The sequence below is a fragment of the Orycteropus afer genome, unplaced genomic scaffold (genome assembly GCF_000298275.1).
Source record: "Orycteropus afer afer isolate SDZICR_OR568_19922 unplaced genomic scaffold, OryAfe1.0 scaffold00397, whole genome shotgun sequence".
Taxonomy (NCBI): Eukaryota; Metazoa; Chordata; class Mammalia; order Tubulidentata; family Orycteropodidae; genus Orycteropus; species Orycteropus afer.
In genome coordinates this window covers 1,105,267-1,130,404 of record NW_006921984.1, presented here as the reverse complement: position 1 = coordinate 1,130,404, position 25,138 = coordinate 1,105,267, and the positions used below count along the sequence as shown (strand labels likewise).

General features: G+C 52.9%; 1 protein-coding gene across 1 annotated transcript in view; it reads right to left on the bottom strand.

The window, feature by feature from the left end:
* The window catches only part of PLXNA4 (plexin A4), a 497,799-nt gene that overhangs the window by 16,600 nt on the left and 456,061 nt on the right, over nt 1-25,138 (bottom strand). Inside the window, exons 21-28 of the mRNA XM_007953478.2 lie at nt 21,422-21,690; nt 18,393-18,459; nt 17,535-17,681; nt 12,866-13,025; nt 4,000-4,103; nt 2,757-2,856; nt 1,441-1,631; nt 447-616 (exon numbers count right to left, since the gene is read on the bottom strand). Coding sequence (XP_007951669.1) covers nt 447-616; nt 1,441-1,631; nt 2,757-2,856; nt 4,000-4,103; nt 12,866-13,025; nt 17,535-17,681; nt 18,393-18,459; nt 21,422-21,690 — 1,208 coding nt within the window. The remainder of the gene's footprint in view (nt 1-446; nt 617-1,440; nt 1,632-2,756; nt 2,857-3,999; nt 4,104-12,865; nt 13,026-17,534; nt 17,682-18,392; nt 18,460-21,421; nt 21,691-25,138) is intronic.

Sequence of the window (25,138 nt, the reverse complement as noted above, 5' to 3'; positions counted from 1 at the left end):
CCTGGCTGCACACAACACACCTTCTATCACTGCATTTATCGTTCGGGCCAGACAGCTGACTTCCTTGTCTCTGACTGTCATCTATCAGCTCTTGGAGGGCAGGGACCATGTTTTATTCGTCTGTGTGTCCTTGGTGTCTAGTATAAGGCCAGACACACAGGGAGTACCTAAAGGGAGGGTGGCCTGGCTGTGACGTATGTCATATTACTATTTTGCTCATTTAGCTGATTCAATAAATGTTTGCTAACTGATGGACTGATAAGAAGGATGGACAGAGAGATATGACTAGCAGGAACTGAGAGAGGAGGTGAGCACAGAGCTAGTGGTTGAGGATGGGGAGTCCAGAGAGATCACCTGTTCCACGTCTCTGCTGGTAGAGGTGGGTTCACAAAGGCTAGGAGACCTAGGGCCCCCTCATTACTAAGTGCTCTGCACCCGTCACTCACCAGTTGCTCTTCCAGGTGTGGCGGACATGTGGGTCGTGAATGCCATGCTTGTCAGCCTGCTCATCTAGGAAGTCGAACATGTACTTGATGGCCAGGGGCAGGGCTGAGCCCCGGTGTGCCGTGCTGAAAATGGTCTCAAAGAGGTCATCCACGAACTTCTGCAGCGTGCCCTGGGGAGGAGTACAGGTCAGACCCAGCCTGGCCAGGAGCTCTGACAGTTACACAGCTGCATCAGAGCCGCGGGCGGGAGGGCTCTGTCCAGCCCTTCCTGCTTGGGTGAAGTCTATGCATTGAATCTTTTTTGTGTCCCCTTTCCTGTGCTTTGAACTGCTTTATATATTTTCTCACATGTGGAAAACAGATGAACACTGAGGACTGGCCACAATAAGCGTTCCTCTGCCAACGAGCCAGTCTGCTTTAGCACCTTTGGCAGTGTGATTTTAGCACTCTTCAAGAATGCTAATGGTAGCTCACTTGGTCAGAGCAGACAAATACAGTCTGCTGCTTTGTTGGGAACATGATCGCATGGGGTAATGAACATGTTACTCATTTGGCTTTGCAGAGAGAGCACCGAGCTAGCCTCAGGAGCGAAGACAAGCTGCAAGCATGGATTGTCTCCAGAACCAAGGTCAGCCACGGTCCCGGGGAGCTCACTGATGGAGCCCTGATGTCCATAGCTAGAGACTGCGTGACACCCAGAGATGAAGTCATTCTCTCATATTGTGAGTGTCTAGAGAAGGGAAGGATTCAAAGTTTCTGTGTGCTTGTCCACGTGGATTTGTTGTAGCTTTGCCTAGAGCTATGGGTTAAGAAGGATTCTGAGGGTGTGTACTGGCAGAGAGTACAGGGATGGATTAACGACGCCTGATGTGGAAGATCATAGAGTGGGTTCTTGCACAAATGCTAGGTGTCTGTCCCTTCTAGCACTATGATGGGGTCATAAAGTCCCATCCCATGCCCTCCACCCTCGACACTCTGCTCTGAAGTCTGGTACCTTGGTGGCCAGCAGTCGGGTCAGATAGATTTCAGACACCATCTTGCTTCCTCGGTCGCCCTCCTTCTGGTCCCCGTGTTCATGGTTCTTCACCAGGTGCCACATCTTGACTCCACTCTCCAGGTCAGGGGTGATCATGGGTGTGCGGGAGCGCAGGCTGTCGGGACTGCCCGTGTACCGGATCATGTTCTCTGCCAAGGCAATGACTCCACATGCGTGAGCCACTCAGCTTCCAGCCCTTGAACTCCTAAGACATGGCCTGCTCCAGCCGAGGCAGCTCTCCTCTCCTCCTTGCTTGGTCTTGTACATTGCCTGTGTCTGAGAGGCCTTTCCTTCTGTCTCTGGTGAAATTCACCATCTGGGGAGCTGTCTGTGGCTCCTCCTACCACTCAGATCCCCACCCTCCTGCACGCTGCACCTCGTTAGCCCTTAATTATTCAATCTGTAAAAACATCAGCTTGTACTGTTGTACACTTTTCCTTATACAGCTGCTCAAGTCTATTCTCAGGACAAGTTCTGGGTAGTCAATTAAGTTTCTAAATAAACGCAGGTGGCCGATCTCCATTAGTAAGTGTGGATCAGTTACATCATCACCACCTTGTAACCTGCTCACCCATCACCTTCCCTCTGATCTGTGCTGACTCTTAGGAGCTGAGATGCCAGCCCTTGTTGGTGGGGTGGGTGAGTGAGGACTGAGCAGGAAGGGAGAGGCAGGCCTACTGTGCACAGGCACCAGGGTAGGTGTTTTTCTTTGTTAGTCACAATACACCTGTGAGATGGGTGGTTTTCTCAATCCCTGTTTTACTTATCAGAAACTTGAGGCTCATAGCAGTTGGGTGACTTGACCCCAAGCACATGGGTGGGGACACAACGGGCTGCACTCCTCTCCTCTACCCACATCCAGGCCTCTCCCCTCTAGCCCAGACTCCTCAGGGTCCAGAGCACACTTTCATGAAATGCCTGATCACAGCATGACCTTTGCCAGTCACTTAGTCTTGAAGTCTCTGCATTATAATTTACTAATCTGCATGACAGGGAAACTGTAATTATTTAATTCACTTGATCATTATAAGCACAATCTGAGACTATGGAGATGGCAAACGTGAAAGTGTGTTCTAGACTACGAGACACTCGGAAGGTACAATCCTCTGTTTCTCAGGGATGGAGGTGCTGTTTCTGCACCAGGGTCTTAGATGAAGACCAGGGCCTCGTCTCCAGTCAGACTCCCCCTATGATAGTCCACCGTCTGGTGGACCCACCCTACCCCAGGACTGCACTCCAGCCATGGTCCCCAGGATGACACCATCACATCTTACCATATTTACTGGCCGAGGTCCTGGAGACTGTGGAGTTATTCACTGCATTGTAAGCTGTCACCTGCTTGGACACTAAGGCGACCACAGAACCATCTGGCACCTATAGGAAAAAGGCTTCTAAGGACATGGGCACAGAAACTCTGCCACCCCAAAAGATAGGGACAGTCACCATCCCAGGGGGCAACAGGCAGCTTGCTGGAAAACCAGGAGACCTTGGAAGCTGCTAGCCTTCCTTCAAATGAAAGAAGACACAGGTCTAGAGGGAGAATCACTAACAGTGTTAGAGTCAAAATGACCGTCTACCGATTTGTTGTATGGTGGTGGCTTTTGTGTTGCTGTGATGCTGGCATCTATGCCACCGGTATTTCAAATGCCAGTAGGGTCACCCGTGGTAGACAGGTTTCAGTGGAGCTTCTAGGCCAAGACAGACCAGGAAGAAAGGCCTGGTAATCTACTTCCAAAATTCAGCTGGTGAAAATCTATGGATCACAACAGGATATGGTGCACCATGGTGCTGGAAGGCGAGCTGCCCAGATTGGGAGGCACTTACACAGTAACCATGACAATGGACTCAAACACACCAATGATCACGAAGACGGTGCAGGCCGGGCGGCATTTCATCCTGTTGTATTCCGTGCATTGCAGCTGACCCAACGGCACCCAACAACAACATTCTACTCAGCGGCTCACTCTTGGAGGGACTTCTGGCAAGGGCTCTTCGCCAGCCTTCTCTAACCCAGTGCTTCCCTGGAGACCACTGAGCCTCAGGCATCCAGGAGAACTGCTAAGGAAGGGCCTTTTCTTGGGGACTCTGGCCACTCCCTGCAGGAAGTATACACCTCAGCATCTTATCTCCAAGGAGGCCAGGGTTTCCTAGCTAGATGACAAAACCTCCTCTGGGCCACTAGGAGAACAGTGCTGGTGAAGAGGTGGATTTAGGGTTTGGTGTCTCATCGTGGGGAACCTTTGGGTGATACAGATAGCTAACACTCCTAAGGGCTGGCAGTTTGAATCCGCCTGGAGACACCTTGGGGCCTGGTGATCCACTGCCTAAAAATCAGCCACTGAAATCCCTATGGACACAGTTCTACTCTGACCCACTTTGGGTTGCTATGAGTCAGAATCAACTCAATGCCAACTGGTTTGGGTTTTGTCTTGGGTTGGAGAGAGCCTGTCACCCCAAGACTGGGCCTTGCAGGGAAGTGTCCAGGTAGGGAGCTCCTGTTTTCTCCCTCCCCTTCACCTGGTAATGAGCCAAGGTGTTCAGTCTCTTCCAGTCATTCTCAATCTTGGTGGTGATGTCTTCATCCTGCAGGATCATCCTCGCCCCGCTGCCTTGCCGCCACTCTGTGGAGAGAGCAGTGCATCTCAGAGAGGCCCGCTGGCCCCTCCACAGGGTCCCTGAGGACTGGAGTGCAGGGCCACCTCAGGATGCATCTATGGACAGACATGCCAGCATACACCTCCATGAGGGTGGACACTCTCAAGGCAGAAAGGTCCTGAGTCCTATTCTGGTTCTGACCCAACCAGTCATGGGATGAGAGAGGGGATGACCTCACCTGTGCCCCCAGACCTCCAGCTTGCTGGGAGCAGCCACATCTGCTAGAAGCAACTGCTCAGTAGGGACTAGCTGCATGGACACAGCAGGGGAACACACTTAAGAAAGTGCCAAGCAAATGCAAGGCAGCATCATTACTGCAGGAGCCCCTGGGTGCTGAACAGTTAAGTGCTTGGCTACTAATTGAAAGGCTGGTGGTTCAAGGCCACCGAAAGGTACCTTGACAGAAAAGTCTGGTGATGTATTTTCAAAAAATCACCCTTTGAAAACCCTATGGAAACCAGTTTTCTGAGACACAGGGTTTCACCGTGAGGCAGGGTCAACTCATTTAGAGGAGTCTCTGGGTGGAACAGATAAGTAACACTCTTGGCTGCTAACCAAAGGGCAGCTCACTCTTGGAGGGACTTCTGGCAAGGGCTCCTCGCCAGCCTTCTGTAACCCTGTGCTTCCCTGGACACCACCAAGCCTCAGGTGTCCAGGAGAACTGCTAAGGGCTGGGGGTTATCATCCCTGTGGCTTAGCTCCTCTGGTTCACTGGAAGGGGTTGGAGTTCATGAAATCAAGACTGTGGAGTCACTCACTGTCCACACCCATCCTATTCCTTGTACCTTTCCCCCTAACACTGGCAGGTAGGGCATCCTTGGCAGTGTGACAGGGTCAACGTATGGGGTAAACGTGAACAGATCAGCAGATCCCACTCTCATGCTGAGGAAGTCCCCACAAACTTGATGTGGACCATATCATTTTTGTAATCTACCCAACGCCTAATTGTTTTATTCTGTAGATATTTACCTACATCTTCCCCATGGGCTCAAACCCCTGCAACACATGTCTCCCTGATGGAGCACACGTGGGGAAACAGAGATGTTTCTCATCCACCAAGTCCACACCCTGTACAAATCACACATAGATGGATAAGGCACATTCCAATCTTGAAAGGTACACATGGAAAGCATGTGCATACCAGACACATGCCAGCCCCCTCCTGCATGTGTGTGCACACACACACACACCAGGAAGGAAAAGCAACCTTTTAAATCCAAACGCAACAAGCATTGCAGCCCAGGGGTACTGGGCTTTGTCCAGAGGGTGGCTGAGTGCTGGCGTGAGTGACCCAGAGGCTCCTGCCTGACCCTCTGGGTTTTTTCCAACAGCCCATGGAGACACATCTTCAGTTCCCTGTCTTAGGCCCACTCCCATTCAGGCCACGCATGGGCCCACGACAGTCTCATTGACGGTACACACAGCACTGATCCCTCCTTGCCTGGTGTGTGGAGCCTGCCCTGAGCCACCACCCCATTTTCCAGATACAAGCATGGTCTCAGAAGGAGCTGCTTGTACTCAGAAGCAGCAGATATGATGCTAGAAGCCCAATTGTTGGCTTTCAGTTCCCCAGGCTTCACTGCTCCCTGCTTTAGAGCTGGCCGTTGTTCGATGCCGTTGAGTCGATTCTGACCTATGGAAACCTCACATGACAGAGTAGAACTGCTCCATAAGGTTTTCTTGGCTGTGATATTTACAAGCGCAAATTGCCAGGTCTTTTTTCCCATGGAGCCGCTGGGTGGGTCTGAACTGTTGACCATTTGGTTAGCAGCCAAGGACTTAACTGTTGCAACACTAGCTCCTTTGCACCCGTCAGAGCAATGCAAACAGAAGGATGACATGCTTGTTTGTGGGATGAAGAGGATGCCTCAGAGGTGCCTGGGGACCACTGATCACTTAGACCTGATGACAGCACATCTGGAATTGATCATCACGATGAGGTTGACCAGCAGTTAAGATAATGGACAAACACAGAAATAGCCCACGGAGGCAGCTGGTCATAGTGCTTGATTTGCTGTGGTTGTGTTGTTGTATTTTATGTTTTTTTTTTTTTTTTCCATATGTATTCATGCATGGAGGAAGCCTTCGTGGCTCAGTGCTTAAGGTTTCAAGTTCAAACCTACCAGCTGCTCTGCAGGAGAAAGATGAAGCAGTCTGCTTCCGTAAAGGTTATAGCCTTGGAAACCCTAAGGGACAGTTCTACCCTGTCCTCTAGGGGCACTGTGACTTGGACTCAACTCGAGGGCGGTGAGTTTGGTGTGGGCTTTGCTTTTGTAAATATGACAGCATTGGAAACCCTATGGGGCAGTTCCACTCTGTCCTATAGGGGTGCTGTGAGTTGGAATCAACTGGATATATGGCAGCACCTGTTTTCGATGGATGGCTGGGGCAAGAGAAGAGGACTAGCTCTAAGCTGGTCAGAGACTTGAAAAATTGTAGTCAGGCTCTGGCGAAGATGCCAGCCTGGGCTGAGGGACAGGAGCAGTGATGGGCTCTGCAAAACCAATCAAATGCTGTCAGTGTGGACCTGGACCCTGAGAGGTGGCCAGGCTGTGACGACGGCAGGAGCTGCCACTACTCAACTTCACGCTGTGAGCTCAAGGAATCCAAGAGGGCCATGGATGAGTGGCCTTAGGGCATGCACATCCCTTCCCACCAAATCCAACTGTGCAGATGTGTGGGCTCAGGCCTTTCTGCTGGCTTGGATTGTCAGCCTGTGACCACATACAGTGGTGGCAGGAGCTGGCCGAGGGCCGGCAGGAGACACACTTGTCACTGGCACGCATGTTTGTCATACGACAAGGAGCCCTGGATGTCCCAGTCCTGCTGTCCCTCTTGCCCCACCTCTGACGGGTACCAGCTGGGTGGTGGGAACTGTGGTCTTTTTGGTAATTATCTCACAAAGTTAGAAATATGCCCCAAAATACAATCTGAGGAGAGGGAGATGGTGGAGAGTGGAACTAAGGGCAGAACGTCTAGCCTTGTATTCCTTCTGTCAAGCCGGTATTTTTGATACCTCTTATACAGAAAAGGTGTTACGTGTTTTTGTTTGTTTGTTTTTAAATTCACAGGTAAGAAAAATGAGACACTGGGTCCCACCCCATACCCAGTCCTCACGGATGGAAGCCCAGAAGTATGGAGACTGGCACTGGGAACTCTACCCCAGGGCTGCAGAGATGCCATAGCCGGGGACCCACCCAGCTGAATCCAGCTGGAGGAGCAGGTAGAGCCCAACCGGAAGGAGCTGTGTTCGCTGACACAGGATGATGGCTCCTGGTACAGTAGCATAACAGTTAACGTGCTTGGCTGCTACCTAAAAGGTTTTAGGTTCCAGTCCACATGGAGGTAGCTCAGAAGAAAGGACTGACAATCTATTTCCAAAATATCAGTCATTCAAAACCGTATGGAGCCCAGTTTTGCTCTGACACACATGGGGTCACCACACATTGGAAGTGACTCAACAGCAACTGTCAGCACCGAAACCTGCCCTCAACACTCACTCTTATCTGCCTAGGCCCCTTCATGTGTTCAGTGGGCTGAACACACTCCCACTTCTGTTTTCACCCCTGTTCCTGAAATTCTTCTTCCACAAGCTATGGTCTCTACTTCTCCAGACTCATCATGGAACATCTCAAGACAATCATGACCAGGAGCAGGGCTCAGCTTTCCCAGAACTGTGACCCCACATCATGACCTCAGCAGGGCTCTAAGCCCTTGAGCGATACTGAGTCAAGTAGGGACCTGGGAAGGCCAAAGTCAAAGGCCACTGCAGCTGGCCTTCCCATCCCATGAACAGCCTACTCCCCCAGATGGTGGACAGGTTCATCCTCACCCAGGAGGAGAGAGCTAGGAGAGCAGGTTGAGTCAGTTAAAGGTGAGGCTGCCCTGGCCTCAGATTGCAGGACAGCCCCATCCCCTCCCAGAGCATGCTGCTGGGGAAGCAGCCTTGCTGGGCCCAGAGGAAGGGCCAAATCTAACTTTATGCTCTGCCTGCTGCTAGACATTCAACACAGACCCAGTTAACATAACAGAGATGACAATAAACAGAACCCAGGCCCCTCCCTCCAGCCCTCTTTCCACCAGAGCTCCGCCTTGTCCTTAAAACAGCACTAAAAATGCCTCTCTGTTGTGTCCACAGCTTGTTCTGGATGAGGTGACCTCATTAGGGCAGCCGAGGGGAAGTGTGACACTGGCCAATGGCCAGCATCCTCTGTGTGAGCACTTGGCCTCCCCGGCAGTTGGCACCTGCCCTTGGGGCATAGGGAGATGCCGGGAAGTTGCTCCAACGTGCCAAGTAACCTGTGGTGCTCAGCTGGCGATGGCCTAGATGATGCCACACAATGTCCACTCTGGCCCAGGCCAGTCGCTGGTGTCCCAGCTGGAGAGAGGCCTGTCCTGCTGCCCGTGCTGGGATCCAGATCTTGGCTGTGTCAGGGCCCCGGTCTTATGCACTCATCCAAACAGCATGGTGGCCAGCACTGCCCAGGAAGATACTATACAGACTTATACAAGGTGTCTCATGAAACAGGGCTCCTGGCCCTGTACAAGTCCCCATGGGAGAAGAAATAACCACAGGCTAACAGAGGGTGAGAGGAAGGATGTCAAGGGTGCCTGACAGGCACGAGGGTGGGCATTCTGGTCACAAGGTGCCAGTTTTGTGATACTTCCAGGTCCTCAACCCTTGTACTGGGCCCAGCAGGCCTCCAAACAAATGGACCAGGAGAAGGCTGGAGAAGGAGACCCCAGCCTACTCACCTGTGCACACCTGTCAGCAGGTGAGCTCCAGGAGACACCTGGCTAAGAGCCCTGAGACCCTCAGTCTTCACTGCTGGAAAGCTCCAGGAGCAGGCATCAGAGAAGAGGGTGATAGGACACAGTGGGCTCAGAGCACACTACTGCCGAAAAGACAGCAAACTGGCCTGGGCAGGGACAGGAGGTGACCTACAGATGCTTCTTAAAAAGGAGGAAGAATCCGATGCTGCGACCAAGTTCTAAACCCCAAAATTATTGACCTATGGAAATGTGGGCTTAAGAAACGAAATTCTGATATGGAACTGCGGGGCGTGCATTTAAGGAGCTAGGTCTTTGTAGAATGTAAAGCCATCCACACTGGTGAGTTGTTGCTGCTCCCTGGGATGTTTCCAGAGCAAAGGTGACCGGGAGGCCAGCCTCTGCTACCAAGTGAAGACAGAAGAGTCCCAGATTCCTGCAGCCTCCTGAATAAGGAATGTGGCGGCTCCTGCCCCCTTCTGGGCAGTGGCCTGGGTCAAAGAAGAGTTAAAAAGGCAGGTGGTGGGCAGTGGGGGGTGGGAGAAGGTGACCCTGGCATTCATATGCATGGCACCTCAGGGACATTGCTAGCTCTGACCTCTCTCAGGGCTGCTGCCTGACAGCCCCATGCCCTGCCTCAGGCTACCAGCACAAAGGACAGATACATTCACGATCCAATTTGTTATGAGGCCACCTTCCAGGGAGAGAAGGAGGTGAAAGAGAAAAGAAAAATTCCATTATCTTTATCTGTCCTTCCCATCAGGAGCAGGGTAAATGCGAACCGGGAGACAGCTGCTGTGCACGCTTTATATTTCACTAAGAAGATAGTGTATCTTTTTATTGCATACAGGAATTACTTATTTGAAAAAAATATATCCTTTCAGGGCGGCTTGAGCGGCTAGAGAGAGGGGGGCAGGTTCCGGGGGCTATTGATGGAGCGTTTGCATTAAACGAGGAATCTCTGGAGGTCATGGGCTAACAGAGGGGAGAAGAAGCATGCGGATGCCACCATGTATGATGGGAACAGGTGGGACATGCTACGTCTCAGCCTCTCTGCTGTGTGACTGCGGTCCAGGCGCTGTGCCTCTCTGGGCTGCAGTCTCCCTCTGTGAGGAAGAGCTGAACGAGACCATGATTTCTTCAGGGGATCTAAGAGAGGGGAAGTGCCCTGCCTTCCTTCTGTTACCGAGCCAAGAAATATGGGGCTTTCCCGAGTTGTGTTGGTACAGGGAAGTCCCTTGCCTGGCATGGAGCTTGCCACGAGGTAGCCTCCCCCTGCCTGGCACGGGGCTTGCAACACAGTTAGTGTCCAGAGATGCAAGCAGGTCCCAAATCCTGGGGGCGGAAAGGGGCTTTAAGCTGGTGGGGACAGCTTCATGTCAAGAGAGTGAGGTATTCCCAGCATTGTGCTTTGAGAGTTCCCCAAAGCCACCTGCCCCTGTGGTGGACACCTTTCCACCCCTAGCTCCCCGAAGACTGCGATGAAGGGCCCTTCTGTCTTTCCCTTTGGTTCTCATCTTGGTTCATCAAAACCCGGTTGCCATCAAGTCGATTCTGACTCCTGGAGACCCCACGTGTGTCAGAATAGAACTGTGCTCTGGAGGGTGAACTTTCAGGAGCTGGTCACCAGGACTTTCTTCCAAGTTGCCTCTGGATGGACTTGAACCTGCAACCTCGCAGTTAACAGCTGAGTGCATTAACTGTCTGACCCAGCCAGGGACTCCTTTGGTTAGTTAACAGCTGGAAAATCTGGTGATAGGGTGGGGGTTTGGGAGGGAGACACTCGGTGAAGATGGAATGGACAGAAGCGTTGGGAGGAGGGAGCTAGCCAGGCCTGAGGAGACTGGGATGACAAGGTGGGTTCAGGGTGAGGGATTGGACTCACTGGACACAACTTCAGGGCTGGCTCTAACGGTGTCTGGTTCCATCTGAGCTACCTGGGGACAGGTGCCCTTGTCCTGCCAGGGGTGGGTGTCAGGAGGAGGGGGCAGTCTGGGGACAGGATTTGGGGAAGGCTCAGGGAGAAGGGGTTGAGTGAGGGCGGCCTCTGTGTGTCTGTGTGCCACGTATCCCTTCAGCCTAGACTAATGTTTGATAATAATAACACCTCACATGTAGAAACTCTTTCAGGATTTCAGTGTCCCATACCTACAAACAGGAAGAGCAATTTCCTGAAGCTATAAGCAGCTGCTCCCTCCCCACCCCCCATCAGCGGGTGCCATTTCCAGGTGGAGAGAGTTGCGCCTGAGCAGCGTCCACCAGCCAGGAATGGTACCCCTCCGGAAACAAGCAGGCTCGGAGGCATGGTCCTGATTCGGCTGCAGAGGTGTCTCCTTAGCTCGGAGCATGATGACTTTGAAGCCCTTTGGCCCCATCCTTCTTTAGGTCCATCAAGTGTTGAGGCTACCTCAGGGCTTATCTTCTTGACCACCCATCTGCCCTTCGCCAGTCAAGAATGAGAAGGTCTCCCGGTGCAAAGATGTAGACCTGTCTCCTCAGGAGGGGGCAGGGAGCCCCCTGCTCTATCTCATGGGAAGTCACCCCATTCCCAAGCACCAGGAAGCATTGCCTCTACCTGCACCCACACACATGAGCCCCTTGAATGTTCTAGCATAACTTTTTCAAACACACTTTCAAGTGTGAAGATGCATGTCCTCAGACTAGCTCTCCCGCTGTGCTTAGGTTGTCATCACACCGTTTCTGCAGATAGGGACACTCTCTGCAGATAGGAACTAAGCACAGGCCCTGCCAGAAGAGCCACAGATGAAACAAACAACAGGAGTGTTGGGTGCTCCCTGGTGCAGCCCCCTCTTGTTTGGGGGCAGAGACCACAAGGCTCTCCCTTCCCAGGAACTGCTTTGTCTTCCTCTGGCTGGGACCAACAGTGACATGCTCACTGCTCATCGAAAGGTGGGAGATCCAAGGTCCACTCAGAGGTGCCTCAGAAAAAAGTCCTGGTGATCTACTTCTAGAAACTCAGCCATGGAAAACCCAATGGACCACAGTTCGACTCTGACACACGTGGGGTCGCCATGCATCAGAATGGACTTGAGGGAAACTGGTTTGGTTTCTTCTGTTTGGTTCCAGGACAGGCCACATGTGCAACCTCAACTAATTTATACTATGAGGCAGATATTATCATTGTCTCCACTTCAGAGACAAGGACACAGAGGCACAGAAAGGTTAAGTAACCGGACCAAGGTCACATAGCTAGAACTTGGCAGCACCAACAACTCAAACCCAGGTGTGTGTGATGCTGAACCCCCAAGCTGCCTCTCTTGCACTCCAGCCTCCTCACAGACCAGGGCTCCCTTCTAGGACTTCTCAGGGTGACATCCTATGAAACATGATGATATCTCAGTATGGCTGGCCCTAAGTGGCCTTGTTTATATAGGCTATGCAATCTATTCATGGAACATTCCAATCAAATGTCACCCTGCTCCCCAGCAGCTGTCACGGCTCATTTTCTCTGTTTTTTCCCTCTCGCCCCTATCACTGACCCAGATCCCTCTGCCTCAGGTATTCAGCAAAAATTACAGACATGGAACAGAAGCAGGAGGGAAGAGCCTGGGGGACAAGATCTTGGAGGACTTGGGCTCGGACCAGCAGACTGGCCTCTGAAGTCCCTTCATTCCAGTTACGACTCCTCCACTCCTACCTCTAGGGCTTCTCAAAAGACCCCAGAGGCCTAACCTGCCAGGCCAGGCCACCCACAGGCCTGCAGACCCCTATCTACACGCCCATTCCTAACCCACTCTGACCAAGTCTACACAAGCATGAAGGCAAACCCCACGGGCAGCCCCAAGCCCACGCCTTTGCCTCCCTGGATGTCCCTTTCTTCCTCTGCTCCCTGCATCCCAGCATTGCCTAGCTCCTGATGGGGGTGGCAGGGGTGCACAGAGGCCTTCTGCTCTCAGGACCAGCTATAGGGCAGCCCACTGCCAGGCAGCCTACTCACCCAGGTCCATGTCTGCAGCCTTGGGCCGGTGGGAGCAGGGCACGTTCTTGAAGATGGCGTCCAGAATCTTCTCCTTGACCTGGGTGATGGTATCGCAGTTGAGGATCTTCACAGGGACCTCGGAGCTATTGGCGTTGTCTGGGTTGACACAGCTCAGGACCTGGGTGGGGGACAGGAGCCAGGTGGGGGTGGTAGCAGGGTCTTCAGAGATTCTGCCATCCTGAATGGCTCCTCCTTCCAGAATGGTCTGGAGAGAGGTGGGGTGACCCCTCATCCCTGGGTTTCTACCAAACCCCACTGTCCTGACAAGCAGCGGGGTGCACCAAGGCTTTGGTGTCACGGTGGGGGCTGCACACATGATTCCCAGTCAGAACAAACACCCTTGAAGTCCCGAATGTTCAAAGGGAATCCTGTTGGAGCGGGGGGCGGGGGCGGTGTGAGGGGCCTGCACTGGAATGAACATAAATGCCTGCCCACGTGCGCACTGCTTCTTCCACGTGGCCTCGTGCCAGCTCAGCACACGGGGACCTTTGCCTGCCTGTGCTATCTGTCTGTCTGTCTTGCCACTCCCTCTCAAACAGAAATTCAAACCTAGACCTCACGGGAATTGAGCCCCTTCCTCAAAGGATTTCATAAACATTGGTTTTACGAGGTTTCAGGTTGGCCAGAGGCTGCAGAATCTATAAGATTAACACGTTGTTTAAAAATACAAATGTGTCCTTTGCAAAGGGCAGGTGCCAGCCCCCTGAGATCCATTCCTGGCTCTAAACCAGACACCTTATAAAGGGGAAGTGGGCACCGCCTGGTTCCAACCTCAAGTTCTCTATTTGGAGCTAGTTGAAAAATTTAAAAGAATCTGCTTAAAACCTCAAACAATAAGTTTTTAGCTCTGGTAGCGTAGTGCCTAAGGCACCTGACTGCTAACCAGAAGACTAGCAGTTCAAACCTACCAACCACTCCTCAGAAGGAAGGTTGGGCAATCTACTTCCTTAGTGATACTGCCTCGGAAACCCAAGGAGGGGTCGCTATGAGTCGGCTCTGACTCAAAGGCACATAACAACAACAACAGGCCTTTTCCAGGGGACCCTGGGACATAAACAGTTAATAGGCTTGGCTGTTAAAAGGTTGGAGGTCTGAGTACACCCAGAGGTCCTTGGAAGACAGGCCTGGTGATCTACTTCGGAAAACAGCCACTGAATACCCTGTGGGGTGCAGTTCTGCCCTGATGCACGTGGGCGCGTGAGATGGAATCAACTCATTACTAACTAACTGGTCCTGGTTGGAGCCCTTTCTATGGGTTTCCGGCTCTCGCTGCTCTCTCTATTTCTACATTGTCGAGGCCCTGCGGGACCCTGGGGAGACCACGGCGGAGAGGTGGGTGCTGGAGGGTGCAGGAGTAAACTAGGGCAGAGGCCTGGCCAACAGAGGTGACACACCTTTCTTGACTCCCCAGGTCCTCTGGGCCTGGGCCTCTGTGTCTCTCCTCTGAACTCTGCTCCTTAACCGCTCCCAGTTGCCACATCTGGTTTGCAGAGCCAGACAACAGCCTCCCCATTCCCCTCCTGCTCCACGTGGTGGCAATTTAGAACTCTGGCCCCGGACGTCTGTGTTCCATTAGCAACCAGACTGCTGGGAGCTCAACCAGGGACATGCTTGTTCCATTAAAAAAAAAAAAAAAAAAAAAATCTCTTAAATCTGTAACACCAAACTCTCACCCTCAAAATATCCTAGACTGGAAATGATAGTGGGAGGAGGCCCGGACCATGCGTTCCTTCCCAAGGCCTGCTCCTAGCCAGCCCCTGCCTTCTACCCTCCTTCCAGGAGCCACGCCCTGCCCACAACAGCCAAGTGCAGCCCAGGCAGTGGGCAGTGGTGCAGCGGCTCAGCCTCACCTGGGCAGCAACAGCAACATGGATTTGACTGCTAACCAGAAGGCTGACGGTTCAAACCCACCAGCCACTCCTGGGAAGGAAGGTTGGGCAATCTACTTCCATAGTGATACATCCTTGGAAACCCAAGGAGGGGTCACTATGAGTTGGATATGACTCGACGGCAGTGCGCTATTTTTTTTTTTTTTTTTTCCTGTAAGAGACCATGGGGCAGAGGTCAACATAAGAATCAACACACAACACAGAAATCTGATCTGAGTACCACCTCCAGGCGTTTCTGCCACCCCGGACACTCATGGTGCCTGGTTATGGTGCTGCATGGACACTCCAAGGCAGGGGTCCATCCACCTTCTAGAAAGAAGACAGCAGTCCCACAGAAGGACAGGTCTCCCTGGCCACTGGCCAAGCCCCAGCTCCATCCGGAAGTTCTCTGTCCCATCACACCACATGAGCTAATTTCTGAGCACACTGCCTGGTGTTTCCTCCACAAGGTCCCGCAGTACCTCTCCCACTTTACGGAGTATAAGAACCATGTGGGAGTCTTGTTCAAATGCAGTTTCTGATTCAGGAGAGGCAGGCGGGGCCTGAGATTTTGACATTAAAGCAGGCTCCCCCGGGTGCTGGTCCTCAGGGCACTCCTGGCAGCAAGGCCCTGGGCCACGCTGGCTGGAGATCCAGTTAATCAATCACTGGACAGTTCAGAGATGCCGACACTAGAATGGGGAGAGCTCAGCAGGCCCCTGAGCCCCTCATTCACCCTCAGTGGTCACCCTCCTTCCCAGGGCAATGTTACCATCAGCTGACTCAGCTGCCTGCACCCTCAGCTCCTCCAGCCATCACCCGATTCTGCGACTCACCGTCTCTTTATTTGAACCCTTCTCCTTGAGTCTCCTATAAGCCCTATCTGAGGCTAACACCTTTTCTTCCTTCCGGTCCTTACTGACCATGGAGGGCTCCTCCCCTCGCCAGTGGGTGTATCCTTTCCCAGACTCCCAGGAGGCTGGTCAACCTGGCTGCAGCCATTTTTGCTGCAGGCAAAACCATTCCACTTTCTCTGCCTGTCTCATTGCTCCTCCCCCAAGTCTCTCCACCTAGGTGAATGCTCTTCGCCCCACTCCAATTGCTTCCCATCCTCTTTAAGCTGGGATGCTGACAACAGGCTCAGTGTGCTAACAATAGCCTGGCCTCTGGAATAAAGATGCAGCAGTTTGAGGAGAGAGCATTACTGGGGCAGATTCAATGTTGAGAAGCCGCTGATGAGCTCAGGAAAGAAAGGGAGTGGAGGGTCAGATGAGGCAGGAGACAGTTAATCCGTAGTTCTGTCTCATTAAGAAGTCTATCCAGAGCCCTATTTTGGGGAGGGCTTCTCCCCCTCTCTCCTCTCCCTTTCCCCTTTTCGTCAGAGCCTCTACCCCTCTCCTCGGGAGCAGACGGGCACTGCTGGGAAGCAGAGGCCTTGTTCATATTCTGCTCCTTTGAGTTCTCATCAATGGGCCAAGCCTGCAAATCTGTTAAGATGTCAAGTGGGGATTCCCAGGGCTCTGAAGATGGGAGCGGGACAAGTGGGGGCATGGTTCTGGTCAGTGCGGTGGGGACTATCCCTGGGTGTGGGACTCAGCCCACTCAGTGAGGCTGAAGGGTTGTCCCTGCTGCCCCGTGCCCTGTCTGTGGTCTGACCCCTCTCCTGAGAACGGCATCACCAATTACACCCCTTCTCTGCCTTCTTCTTCCCCTCCCTATTTCTGACTATCTTGCCTCCATTCTTGGGAGCTGCCCACACATACCCCCAACATTCATCTTTTATAGGATTTGCTCAGTCTTTCCTTCCACTTTCTCTCCCCTTTCCTGCTGGGGGATGGCAACTCTCTCCAATGCAGCCTGGGTATGAGCTGTCTGGGCCAGGGACACAGAGGGGCAGCTGGTAGATAACTGTAGGGGGAGGAGGATGAGGGGCCTGAGTGAGCACTGCTGAGTGTTCACACTGTGAGGTTGATCTTACCTCATCCCATCTTCTCAGCAACTGGTGATGCAGGTGCTATTATTTTCCCTTTTCTAGAAAGTTCTATGATGATCCCTATCTTTCAGATAAAGAAACTGAAACTCAGAGAAATGAGGAACTTGCCCCAAATCACCTAGCTGGTCAGTGGAGGAGGTAGGGCTCAAATCCTGGTCTGACCTCATGCAAACCCTGTTGTCTCAAACACTGAGCTACTTGGTCTCCTATGTTCTGTGGACGTGCACCTTAGCCCACGGGCCCTCCTGGCCTCACACTGCACAGCTCAGGCCACAGCAGCATGGGATGTCCTGGAGCTTAGACTAGTGGGCAAATGTGGACTTGAGAGCCCCAAGCAACATCTCTACTGCTGTCCTCCGTGCCCCAACTCCCTGCCTGTGTAGAACTGTTTTGCAAAGTGCTCGCTCTCCACACCGGGAGAACTGAGGCTTAGGACATCTTTGGGGTCAGTGGCCAGCTGACAGCATGAATATTACTCCCCCATTCAGGCCACTGCCCTGGCATTCAGGCCAACATTAGTCTTTTGTGGGAGTGTTGCTCAGATATGTCTGGGCCATGGGTTCCCAAATCTAGATGCCCTGGTGTGGTGGCACAGAAGACATCTGAAGTGACTGACAGAGTGAGACACCTGGCTGAGCTCACGCAGGTGACACACCTGGAGAGCTGGCTTTTCAGACTTTCTGCTGATCTCTTGACTGTGGTACAGGACCACAGCCTACCTCCCGGAGCAGTGAGGAGGCAGTGAGGAGGCAGTGAGGTGACCTACCAGGGTCTTGTAGTCGATCTGCTGGCGAATGAGCTTGTCCTCGCTCAGGGAGTAGCGGGCCTCGCCCGTGATGGCATCGATGGGGCCTTTCTCCATCTGCTGCTTGATGGCACAGAACAGAGAGAAGAGTGGCTCCCCGGCACATTCCTAGACACAGAGAAGGAACACGCTGGGCTCTCTCCAAGGGCCCCCTTCTCCGAGGGGCAGCTGCCAACACCGCCTTTCCGTCTCCCTGCTCTTTTCTTTCAAGTCATAGATTCCTTCCCGTTCTCTCTCCAAGCTGTCAATCACAGGGTCCTCTCCCAGACTGGCCTTTCCTGCCCCCTTTCCAGAGCTCTGTCTCCTTTCCTTCCTATCTCTCACCCCACCTCCTTGCCTTCTCTGGAGCCCCATCCCAAGGCCGAGGTCAGCCCTCTGTGGCATCAACTCCTGCAGAAACAAGTGTATAATTGGGAACAACCATTCTTCCCCTCCCACCCCCATCAAAGCCCTGCTCCCAGGCCTGGACCTCATCAGCCTCTGTCATCTGGGCTGGAGGGGCCCAGAGGCAGAGGGGAAGCAGGGGATCATGGGAAATTGTTATTAGTATAGAAGAGGGATTTAGGCTCGCTCTGTCCCTGACCTGGGGGCGAGGGCTGCCTGCAGGGGCTGTGTCTCTTAAGACCTAGACCTGGGCGCTCTATCTTCTGAAATGGCCAAGAGAGTATTTCTCTTAGTGAAGAGGGGTTCCATTTCTTGTGAGGGTTGTAAAAGGCAGTCCTGGAGCCTGCAGACTGTGGGTATGGAGGGGAACGGGCCAAGCTGGGGGAGGAAGTTAGAGCTCGTGGTATACAGAGGCAGGGCCAGCAGCATTCCTACCTTGAGGAACTTGTAGAGCAGGAAAGTGAACCAATTGGTCAACATCTTCTCAGCCACCGACTCCGTCCTGTCCCCAGTCACCGAGAGGACCAGCAGAGCAAGACAAAGAAAAAGGCAGGTGGTCAGAGCCCCCGGCTAGGGAGGACAGATGAGACCTGCACTGATCTTGTTCTTTGTGGCTTTTGGGAGAAATCTTGAGATCCTAATGAATAAATGAGTTTCATGGACTCCTAGATACTGCCTAATGACAAGACAAGCTCTCCCCACAAAGCTGGGGCACGACATTCTGAGCATCAGGCTCGCAGGTGGCCTCCTGGGGCAGGCCTGAGAGCAGCTCTGCCCAATAGGACGTCCTGTGGTGATGGGAATGGTCTCCCTCTGCACTGCTCCATACCAAAGCCACAGGCCACTGCCCCGTACCAAAGCACTAGAAATGTGGCTCGTGGGACCAAAGAGCTGCATTTTAAGGTTGATTTACTTTGAACTAACTTAAATTTAAATAGTCCCCTGGGACTAGTAGCTACCATGTAGGATAGTGCAGCCTTAGAGCACTTGGTGGAGTCTCTGGGTGGTGCTCAACTGCTAACCAATGATCTGAAATCGAGTCCACTCACACATGACTCAGAAGAAAGGCCAGGTGATCTACTTCCAAAAAATTAGCCATTGGCATGCTTGTGGAGCAGAATTCTACTCTGACATACATGGGGTTGCCATGAGTCCAAACTGAGTAAGAGAACTTTACAGGGCAAAATGTGCATCTTTGGGGGAGAGAAGAAAAACAAAAGTGGGAGATGCTCATTTGGCAGTGGACAGAAAGGAAGGTACTAGGAGAAGGGGGTTAGGGTCAAAAGGCCATGTTGAGCCCCATAGCCTAAGCTAAAGATCCTAGAGCCACAAGAAGCCCAGAGCCATACACCTAGCCTATCCCAAGAGTTGACAAAATTGTCTTCTGTAAAAGGCTTTCATTTGCAATTTGCAAACGTGTTTCTTGAGTCTGACACGAATCTTTCATGCCTCAAATCAAGCCCATTGACTTTTCTCCTTTGGAAGGGAGGATGGTGCAGCAGGGTTATCTGCCAAAGGACACTGTGGGTTGCATCCACGTAGAGAAAATCAGCGACACCAACCTCGCACTCAATGTGTGGCCCGTTCCAGAGAGCTTCCATCCAGGTAGTTTGCATAGGGTTTAAGGTGGCAGCTGCCAGAAAATACTAAGAACTGAAGCCCAAAGCAGTTGGGCAGCTGCCAGCCTATGAGGAAGCTGGGAGGAGAAGAGAAAGAATCTTGAAAAGGGGGGAGCTGGAGGCAAGGAGAAGAAAAGGGAAAGGAGAACAGGAGCCAGGGGCCATCTGGGAGAGCGGGGATGAAAAACAAGAGGGGTGCACAGATTCGGCCCGGGACCATGCCGGGAAACTGTCAGTGGGAGTTCTGCCAGGCAGTGGCTAGCCTAGAATTACGCCAGTGGGTAGCTCTTTGGTGACAGTAAAACAAAAATCAGAATGATCTACCTTGCTGTTTCCAAAGCTGTGCGATTGCTCCTATCTGTAGCAATCTCTTGTAGCTGTGCCGGCGAATGCCCACGGCACCAGGAGAAGGCCTGCAGGAAACACTTCTGAAGCCAAACTGACCAAGTGGGAGCCACTGAGGCCCCGCTTCCAACCCAGACACCAAGGATGGAGACAGGGGGCAAGTGGACAGAGGCAGACAGCCAACAGGGGCCAGGTAGAGGACTGGATGTAATGACTTGGTTTGGAGTCTCCCAACTGCAGATATGTGGAAGCTAAAGCCATTGGATAACTTAACCTAGGAAGTGGCCTTCAAGCACATGGAAAGTGCTAATGGGAGCGTGGGAGGAGTCAGAGCCTCAATTTGCTCTGAGTCCAAAAGCACCGGACAAGGTTATGGCTCCCATGGGACATTTGAGGTTTCACTGGTGCTGAGTGGGAGGCAGCCCACAGCCTAACACCAGTCCACCCAGGGCAGAACTGATGGCAGGAGCCAGGGAATACTTGCTGGTGGCATTGGGCAAGGTGACGTTCAAGGGCTAGACCAGCGCTTCTCAACACATTCAAACCACCCACGTGGCTGGTGAAAATGCAGATTCTGATTCTGGGGCCTAGAGCAGGGCCTGGGGACTAGAGCAGCTCCCAGGGGACGCTGTCCACAGATAGCACCTCCAGTTACAAGGGGCCAAACCTTCTGACCCTGAAATTGTGGAGCAAAGATCCCCAGGAGAGCATGGGGTCTCTGTCCCAAGGCAAGTTCTGATCTGCGTAAGACCTGGAATGGTCTACGTGACCTCTGAAGATGCCCCGAGAAAATAACTTCAGCAGAAAGAGCCGCAGTCAAGGGAGTGTGAGGGCAGGGGGAGGATGAAGACCAGATGACAGGGTAGAAGAAAACACCGGAGCGAGCAGATGGGCCCTGGCAAGTTCCAGACACTGACATAACCGAGTTCTTACAAACCAACAACAAGCAGATGCTGTGGAGTCGGCGACGACGCATGGCAACCCCACACGCCAGAGCAGAGCTGTGCTCCATAGGGCTTCCAGCGGCTGGATATTTAGAATACAGCCAGGGCTTTCTTCTGAGGTGTTTCTGGGTGGACGCAAACCCCTACCCTTATAGTTAGCAGCCAAGCATGTTAACTATTCGAGCCACTTAGAGTCCCCAGGTTCTTCTTCAAAACAAACAAACAAACAAACAAAAAAAAAAAAAACAAGCCCACTGCCATCCAGATAATACCGACTGATAGGGACCCTATCATAGTGACCCTATTGGAAGTAGACAGCCTCATCTTCTCTCCTAGAGTGGCGGGTGGGTTTGAACCACAGACCTTTCGGTTCTCAGCTGAATGCTTTAATCACTATGCCACCAGAGCTCCCCAGGTTCTTCCTACAGGGTGGCCCCTGCAGCTGCACCTCGGGCAGGCAGTTCGGTGCCCTAACCTGCCTCCCTGGCAGTTCCATTGAGCTGCCGGGCGGCCAGGCTGCTGTTGGGGCGCCCCGCCCCCAGCCCCACACGCCCACCTCCTGAGCAGCAGCTTGGGGTGGTTCTTGCTCTCCAGGTTCTTGTCGATGAGGTCGGCCAGCAGCTGCTTGAGCACGTCGGTGGCGTACTCGAGCTTGCTCTGCAGCACGGTCATGATGAGCGAGGCCACGTTGCCGCGGTCGCGCATGGAGAAGCTGCGCTGGGACTCCAGCGTGCGGATGAAGGACAGCAGGAACACTTTGTTGTTGATGAGCTGTGCGAAGAGCTTCAAGCCCTTCTCCACACGCTCCTGCCGGTAGCCCGGGGCCTGCCGGGAAGACACAGGGGATCCTGACTGCCATCTGCCTAGAGGGGCCGGTAACACCCGTGCCCTCCCCTAGGGCTGGACTATGCCTTCACTGGTGACTCTCCCACCCTCCACTCAGGTCACAGCCCACCTGGCTAGTGCTTCCAAGCCCTTCTCTAGTGCCAGGCACAGTATTAAACATCTCAACACACATCACACCCTGTATGATGGGACCTCACCCCTAGTTCAGGCACCAAGAGAACCTCACAGTTAGTGGATAGCGATACTGGAATTTGAACTCAGCTCTGGCAGAGCCAGGCCTAGACTCTTCCCTGAGGGTCAGTCAGAGCCAAGGAGTGGCCTTTAGTGGGTAGGCCACCTTCACGCCCCCCAGGGAACTCTGGAAGGTCAGGGCTGCTTCAGTTAACACCCTACTCACCCAAGGAGTCGCCAGGCCTGGGCTCCCGCTGAATGAAGCTGACCCTTCTCCAACCCACGGGTCCTGTTGAGGACCAGTGGTCTCAGCATTAGGACTCTAGGGTCCCACATGGGTGTGACACTGGCATGCTGTGCCACCTGGGGCAAGTCCCTTCACTTCTCAGGGAGCCCAAGTTCATTCCCCTGGAAAAAGGGGTGCGAGGGAGCCCACTCATCTCTAAAGAGCTCCCTAATTCTAATGCCTGACATTTGTAGGGACTCCTTCTGGGACCTTGCTCAATGCAAGGGAAGGGGAGGAAGACATATGCATGTGGAGGTGCCTGTAAGCATGCAGGGTGGGTGTCCACTCTGCACACACGAGTCGGCAGTGAGCTCGGCAGGGTGCACATGGAGGAGGCAAGCAGAGTCTCTGAAATGCACGAGAAAGCTCACAGCAGCACTGTTGGTGCCTAACAGCCCTGAACTGGAAACCCCCATGTCGGTAACAGTCAGAGGGGTGTATGGGAGACTTGCAGCACATGTACAGGATGGAATACTACACAGCAGTGAGCATAAGTGGCTTGTTGCTACTCACAATAACAGGGATGGAGCTGACCAACCTATTAAATGAAAAAACTCAGACTCGAAAGAGGAAAGTCCTTGTAACAGTACTTAAATAAAGACTTAAAACCAGGTAAACTTAACCAGTGGTTATTTTGGGTGCAGTTGCAAGTGGGAAATGTCCTTGAGTGTCACAAATGGTTTGTGCTCAATTACTAACCTAAAGGTTGGTGGTTCAAACCTGCCCAGTGGCACTGTAGAAGACAGGCCTGGCTCAACAACAGGGGTTTGAGTTTTGTTTGGGTTTTTGGTTTTGTGATTGGGAGCAGGCATTGGGGGTTTCTAGATGCAGGTAATCTTCTGTCTCTTGAAGGATGAGTTCGTTGGGGAAGGTCTACCCAGCAGTCCACTGACAACTTGTGCATTGCTCTGTATGTATTAAAAACAAGTAAGCCAAGCCTTGGCCATCTAGTCGATTTTGACCCATGGTGACCCCACGTGTGTCAGAATAGAACCGAGCTCCATAGGGTTTTCTTGGTTATAATGTATATGGGAGATGACTGCCAGGTCTTTCTTCTGCAGTACGTTCAAACTGCAGAACTTCCAGTTAGTCACAAACCAAACTCACTGCTGTCAAGTCAGATCAGACTCATAGTGACCCCCTCCTTGGGTTTCCGAGGTGGTATCACTACAGAAGTAGATTGCCCAACCTTCCTTCCAAGGAGTGGCTGGTGGGTTTGAACTGGAAGCCTTCTGGTTAGCAGTCACATGCCTTAGGCACCACACCACCAGAATGCAAATCATTTGTACCACCCAAGGTCCTTTCTGTCCATAACTTCATTTGAAACAAAACATTTCCTTGCAAAAACAAACCACAGCCTCTGCCTCCAGGGGGTGCCCTCTGGGAGCACAGAGCAGGGCTTCCTGCATGCATGGGGTAGGAGGGGCAGGAGGAAGTGGGGGCAGGAGAGAGCCCCATAGGAGGTGCCTCCACACCTATCAAGACAGGCTCCCATGGGAAGGTCTGTCTTTGGGAAGGAGTACCACATGGTAGTGGACAATGTGCCTTCAGAGTCGGTAAACTCACTGCCACCGAGTGGGGCTAAATTCAGTCACCGTCACTTAGCTGTGGGACTCTTGGTCAACTCAGTTTTTTCTTCCTCAAAATGCAGCTACCACGTAGCTAGACCTTACTCCATGTCAAGCCCTGCTTGAGCACATTTCACCCACAACCTGTGTGAGACAGGTACTTTTATCGCCTCCAGGGGCCTCAGGGGGATAACTGTCCCAACATCCCAAGGCCGAGAAACATCAGAGCAGGACTTGAACCCAGGTAGTGTGTGCCTACCAGTATTCTACCACCTCATGGGGCCCTGATGGGAACCATGGGGTAACTCTGGGAGGCAGCCACCCACTGCCTGATGCAAGGGCTTCTGTTGTTGTTGTTGTTGTTATGTGCCGTCGAGTCAGCCCTGACTCATAGCGACCCCTCCTTGGGTTTCCGAGGCAGTATCACTACGGAAGTAGGATTGCCCAACCTTCCTTCCGAGGAGTGGCTGGTGGGTTTGAACCGCCAGCCTTCTGGTTAGCAGTCAAGTGCCTTAGCCACTATGCTACCAGAGCTCCTAGATGGTGGCTATTTGATCCCTTCTGCCCTTAAGATGGTGAAGTGGGAGAGGCTGAGGCAGCGAAAGGAGAACCGGGCTCCTCGGCCCAGGGCCACAGGAGGCAGACATCCATGCCACACACTGGAAGAGCTTCAGACACCCTAGTGCTCCCAGCCGGCGGGGGCCGAGATCCCGCCCTGAACTCCCCAGGAGCGCCCTCATCGATGTCCCTATGGCTGTGGTGGCTGTGCAGGCCTGGAAGCCAGTAGGAATCATGTGTAGTCATAAACCGGGTTCACTGTCATGTCTCTTTCTCTGGGGCCCGTACTTGGAAAGCTATGACCGAAGCACTTCTTGGAAGTGAGATGAGGATGTATCCGATTGGAACGGGCACCTCAGGTGCTGACCTGGACGCTCCGGTGGTCTCCTGATTCCCATGGCCACTCCTTCTCTGACCTTCTCCAGGGCTCATCCTAGCTGGTGCTGCCCAACAGCCAGGGCTGAGCCCTCTTTGAGGCCTCCCTGCAGGGCCTCTGCGGCTCGACTGGAGGTCGAAGAGCAAGCAGCCATGTGTAGTTGGCACACTGGTGTCTGGGGAGGCAGTCTAGAATAAGCCTGGCCAGATGGCACGCTTGGCAGGATGGTGGATTCTGGGCTTCCTGCTGTGCCCCCACTTTCTCCGTGTGCACATGGCACCTCCTTTTCGGCAGCAAGGCCTGGAGCCCTGAGGAGGGGGTGTTTAGTGAAGCCACCTGCAGCTGAATAGCATGGTTCACAGCGTGGGTGGGAGACTCAGACACACCAACGAGTCCATGCCTCCGTAACCCTGGGCTCTACTACCCCGTCTGTACAGGGAGAACAGCAGTGCCCACATCAAAATGTTT